The sequence below is a fragment of the Chiloscyllium plagiosum genome, unplaced genomic scaffold (assembly GCF_037043375.1).
Source record: "Chiloscyllium plagiosum isolate Xiang-an unplaced genomic scaffold, Cpla_swu_hap1 HiC_scaffold_23, whole genome shotgun sequence".
NCBI lineage: Eukaryota > Metazoa > Chordata > Chondrichthyes > Orectolobiformes > Hemiscylliidae > Chiloscyllium > Chiloscyllium plagiosum.
The window spans coordinates 42,038,702-42,044,701 of NW_028270161.1; the positions used below are offsets into that span (position 1 = coordinate 42,038,702).

General features: G+C 44.9%; 1 protein-coding gene across 6 annotated transcripts in view; it reads right to left on the reverse strand.

The window, feature by feature from the left end:
* tcp11l2 (t-complex 11, testis-specific-like 2) overlaps positions 1-4,207 on the reverse strand; it is a 47,572-nt gene extending 43,365 nt beyond the window's left edge. The window contains exon 1 of one of the 6 annotated variants that reach the window (XM_087999564.1): positions 4,129-4,207. Coding sequence is in view for 1 of the 6 variants with exons in the window: in XM_087999562.1 (XP_087855688.1) it covers positions 2,987-3,110 (124 nt within the window). In the remaining 5 variants the exon portion in view is untranslated. The other 5 variants (XM_087999567.1, XM_087999565.1, XM_043713617.2 and 2 more) reach the window with 5 other exon arrangements.
* Positions 4,208-6,000: the final 1,793 nt, after the last annotated feature.

Here is a 6,000-nt window from a genome sequence, read left to right on the forward strand (position 1 = left end):
TTATTTAGATTAGATTACATTACATTACAGTGTGGAAACAGGCCCTTCAGCCCAACAAGTCCACATCGACCCGCAACCCACCCATACCCCTATATTTACCCATTACCTAACACTATGGGCAATTTAACATGGTCAATTCACCTGACCTGCACATCATTGGATTGTGGGAGGAAACCGGAGCACCCGGAGGAAACCCACGCAGACACGGGGAGAATGTGCAAACTCCACACAGTCAGTCGCCTGAGGCGGGAATTGAACCCGGGTCTCAGGCGCTGTGAGGCAGCAGTGCTAACCACTGTGCCATCGTGCCGCATTATCAGGCATTGAGTTTAGGAGTTAGGAGATCATGTTGCGGCTGCACACGACATTGATTAGGCCACTTTTGGAATACTGCATGCAATTCTGGACACCGTGAAACTTGAAAAGGTTCAGAAAAGATTTACAAGGATGTTGCCAGGGTTGGAGGATTTGAGCTATAGGGAGAGGTTGCATAGGCTTGGACTGTTTCTTTCTGGAGCGCCAGAGACTGAGGGGTGATCTTATAGAGGTTTATAAAATCATGGAGGGCATGGATAGGATTCTCTTTTCCTTGGGGTAGGGAAGTCCATAACTAGGCAACATAGGTTTAGGGTGAGAGGGGAAAGATTCAAAATGGACTGAAGGAGCAACTTCTTCATGCAGAGGATAGTGTGGGTAAGGAATGAGCTGCCAGTAGATATGTTGGAGGCTGAAACAATTACAGCATTTAAAAGGCATGTGGATGGGTATATGAATAGGAAGGGTTCAGAGGGATATGGGCCAAGTGCTGGCAAATGGGACTAGATTAGGTTAGGATATCTGGTCAGCATGGACGTGTTGGACCGAAGGGTCTGTTTCCATGCTGTACATGTATGTCTATGACTCTGCCTTAAATGTACTAATTTAAGATGTATCCACAGCTGTCAGGTAGTAAATTCCAAAATATGACAACCAGGGGAAATTCCTCTTCACCTCTTTTTTTCACAGGGAGACCCCTTATTCTGAAATTGTGCCACCCAGTCCTGGATTTCACTATGCACTGAAACATCTTTTCCGCACTACCCCATCATTCCCCATCGCAGTCATATATACTTTAATCAGAGTACTTTTCATTCTTCTAAAAATATCCAATAGATATAGCCTCAATATATCCTCTTAAGGCAACCCTTTCATCCAAGGACTCAACTCAGTGATACTTCTCTGACTGCCTCCAATGCAAGTTCTTATAAAGTAAAGGGGGCCAAAACTATAACCAGAACAACATGTGAACTGAAGAAATGATGGTGGAACTAACTGAATGATAACACTAGTTAAAATTGTGGATGGAACATTGAAAATCTCTTGTAAACATGAAAAGTGATCAAAAGGACCATAACTGCATTGTATTTGTGTGCAGTATAATTCATGATTGAATAAACTTGCTAGTTAGATTCAACTATGGTAGCTGTGCACCAGCTGGTAGAATTCTTTTCTCTGGGTCAGAGGTTAGTGGGTTCAAGTGATACTCCAGGACCTAAGCATAAACATACAGGTCAGACCTTCCACTGCATACTGATGGAGTTTTAGATGCAACAATGATAAAGTGAAGCCCCATCTGCCCTCTCAGATGGACATAAGAGATTCCAAGATATTATTTAAAGGAACAGCAGGGAATTATTCTTGGTGTCCTGAACAATATTTATTCCTCAAACAATACTAAAAAAATTTATTGTCCAGTTAATAGCACATGTGTGTTTGTAGCAGCTTGCGGTGTGCAAATTGGTTGTAACATTTCTGAAAATACAGCTAATTTATGTACTTCTGAAATGCTGTCAATTACTTTGGGACAAACAGATTGTAAAGTGTGGTTTATAATTCTAGCTTTTATTTTTAAATTATGTAAATTCTGACTTGTACAAAAACAGTTTAAACGATAGCACCTATCTTGTGTTATCTCCCTTCAGACTCCGTCTCCATCAAGCTCAGCTCTTAATTAAGAGAGTGTGTGTACATTTTATGTTGTTTAGCATTCTAAACATTAAATATCCACCAGTTTCAAATACTGTACTGCAGTATGATTCACAAACACAAGTCAGTGCATGAAATTTAGCATCAGCTCACTATTTTCCAAGAGCAAATCAGATTGTGCCCACAAATGCAACCATAGAGACATTGTAGCTATGTCCACTGGAGATCAGGATATTTCCAAATCAGGACATCAAGAATAAACATAAATCAAGACCCTGTCAATCTTTCACTGGCTAACTAGTGAGAATAAAAAGTAATGGTGTGATCTTTACTGCTGCCCCATTGAACAGAATTTAGGAAGTAATGATGAAATCAAGAAATCCAGTTTGAAATCCTTCAGGGCTTCTGATTTTTACCATATATTTTAGGAGGTTACTGAGAAACTGTTCATCTCAAACGTCAAGGTCAACAATTTTGAATAACAGACTTTACATGCAAGTGATGATAAAAGATCAACACATTTAAAAAGGGAACAGTTTACTCTTCCATTCCTGGGAATATCAGGCTAGAGTTCAAATGTTCCCGAGTACGCTTAAAGTACATTAAAACAAACATGCCTATGAATACTCATTACACAATATCCCCCCCCCCCAAAAAAAAAATTCTGAACGCCAGTCTTTTCACTGTGCCTCTCATCTCTGGTCATTTTAATTGTAAAACATTGTCGAATGCGTGTTTACAGTATTATTCTCTCCAGTTGATTTAATGGTACAGAATAAACATGGTATAAATAAACGAGGCCAGTCAAATTACACATCTTACATCAGCACGGAACTTTCACCATTATTGATGCCTATATTTACATATTTAACTGCGGAAGAAAATGCCATTTTATAATTTGACCTTCCCCCTAGTGAAAGCTAGAGTACCGCCACTGGCAGAACTATGCAATTGCAAGACATTTTATAATAAACAGGATGGGTTTGTATTGTTATAAATTCCTAAAGACATTATGACTGACTTAAAGATGGGAACAGAGGAGTGTTTGTATAGTGGCGTCTGATCCCCATCGCCCGACCCTTCTTTCTCCCAGACAGTACCCTGTGTTCAACCTGAAAAATACACTCAATAGAAAACATATCCATCTGTAAATTTTACTGAAATTCGACTAACAGTAACATATACGATCACTTCCAAACCCGCGTTAAGTTACAAGTTAAAAAGTGACCGTTTTTGGAAGAAATATGCTCTTAACACCGAATAAAACAGCAAACTGCTTTCGCCCACTCAAGCATGACCTCTGGAGTGTAGAATACTCAAAAGAATTTAACTTTAGAAAGCTGCATCTCGGGCCAACACAAACTGCTGCAAAGGCTGAGTGAAGAAAGGAAGCAAACCGGGATTATTGTAGAAAACCTTCGAGTAGCCGGAGGATTGGGAAAGGTCAGTAAAGGGATACAATGTCCTTTCTCTCTGTCTCTTCCTGCAGTCAGTGCAATAACGCGGCCGTAGATGGAGAGCTGGATGGAGCTGTTTTTTAAAGCTCCTCTTTCCACGTCATGCAAACGCTCATGTGATCGGAGAGAGAGAGAGAGACCATAACAAGCCAGAAAAACACACACACATTTAAGCAGCACAGCCAGCCTCCACCCAATGCACTTGCGGCGCCAGTGGTAGTGTCCCTCCCTCTGAGCCAGGCGGCCTGGGGTTCAATCTCCACCTGCTCCAGAGGTGTACCGTGACACCTCACCTTCCTCACTCGCTGCACACAGCAGCCTGCAAGGGTCTGGAGCCCGGTAACTCGGGGGTGAGAGGCGGAGCGGCTGGAACGGTGCAGCGCCGGCTTTCGAGCCCGCTTCGGGGAAACCTGAGCCGAGTACACTGGGAACGCCGGGGGTAGGAGGACTCAGATTTAAGGGTCCACTGGCATTGGGGGAAGGGAAGGGAAGGGGGGGGGGGGGGGTAGACACTGCGGGCAAAAAGGAGACACACCGAATAAGAGGGGTCTCCGGATTAAAGGGTGACACTCAGAATGGGGGGGGGGGTAGGATGCGGGCCCCTCCGGCTACCGCTGCCCCTCCTCCCGAGTGACAGATAATGACTGACCCCCCACCCCCGGCTCCCCTCTGCCGATTGAGCTTTCTTCCCCCCGACCCCTCTTACCCTGACGCGGAGAGGTTTTCACCAGCACCCCCCCTCCCTACGCCCTCTCTATACGGTGTGTGCTGCTCCTGCAGCTGATGATGATGCTGCTGCTGCTCCTTGCCCCCACGGGGTTTACCCCCTTCCCAATCCCCGCCCCAGGCTAGTCCTCTCCTCCTCCCCCCCTCCAGGAGCGGCAGCCCCTGTTTGTTGACGGATGTGACGTGTGGCTGAAGACGTTACATTGTTGCTAGGAGAGGGAGGGGGCACGTGACGGCCGCCAGCCCCGTCTCCATGGGAACTGACAAACGCTACACACCTCCTCCCCCACCCACGCGCTGAGCTGCCCTCCTGAGTCCATCAGCCTCACATCCCTCTCCGAACCAACTGCACCACCAGCCAGCCCTAACACAATGCCACCGACCGCACCCTCCACCAGCTGCCCTTTCGTGAGGACCACTGCCCTCCCATGACACTGTGGTTCCCCTCCTCAGTCACCCCCGAGCACTCCCTTCCCATGTTGTAATCCATCTGCTACATTCTTTGCCCAGATAACCTGTCCCTATCCCTTTGCAGACCTTCTCTTGACAACTTACTTTTCCACATATCTTGGAGACATCAGCAAATTTACATCTTACACATTCTATCCCCTCACTCAAAATATTGATTTAGATTATGGGGGGGGGGTTGAGGGCGTTCGTCGGCTCAGTTACCTGAATGGCTGGTCTACAATGCAGAGTGATGCCAACAAAGCGGGTACAATTCACACACCAGTTATGGTTACCACAAAGGATTCTCCTTCTCAACATCTCCACTCACTTGGATTCAACCACCAGCAGTCATCCCTCTCTCTCTCTCTCACTCTAATAAGAGAGCAGCTATATGGTCCAGTAGAACTAAAGCAACTTTATCTCTAATTGAGGACTCAGCAGTGGTCCCTGAGACACTCCACTCATTACAGTTTGCCAGCACATAAACTCACGTAATCCTACTCTCTGCTCCTGTTAGCTAATCAAAGCTAATATGTTACACCAATACCACATGCTTTCATTTTGTTTAGCTACCCTTAATGTGGCAGTTTATCAATTGCAATTTACAAGTCCAAGTAGAGAATATACACTGGGTTTCCTCCATTCACCATAGACATTACAGATACTTCATGAAAAACACTTTACTAGATTAATAAAATGTGATTTTCCCTTTCACAAAGTCAGATTGTCTCTGCTTGATCTTTGTGATTTTCTAAGAATCCCACTAGAACCTTCCCTGCAACTGATGTTAAGGCTCTCAAATCTATAGTTTACTGCTTTCTGTGACCCTCTTTTTTTCCTTTGGGGTTCTGCTATTAATTTAGTCCCTTTCTGCTCACACTCCCTCAGCAGGACCTCTTTCCTAGTTATACCTACATTGTTGATGGCAAAGGGGATCTTGGCCAATGCATCCTTCCCCTCCCAGTGAAAGTTTCCCTCTAGTCGAGAGCAGATGTCCCAAATCCTGGCACTTTTCTATGTAACAGCAGAAGATGTAACACTTATCTTTTCACCTTCTCCCTTACAAGTTGCCTCCAGTTCTCCACCTTCTCAAGGCAACTAATAATGAGGAATAAATGCTGGCCCAGCCAGTGACGCCCACATTCCACATGAATAAATAAAAAGTGAAACAATGCTTGTTTTATACTTCTTCTAATGTAGCACATTGGATTTGCAGTTCAGGATGTACTGTCCTCTACACTAGGGGAACTGAACGTAATCAAAAAGGGTGGTGTTAGAAAAGCACAGCAGGTCAGGCAGCATCTGAGGAGCAGGAGAATCGATGTTTTGGGCATAAGCCCTTGATCAGGAATGTGGAGGGGGACTGAGAGATAAATGGGGGGCTGGGGCTGGGGGGAAGGTA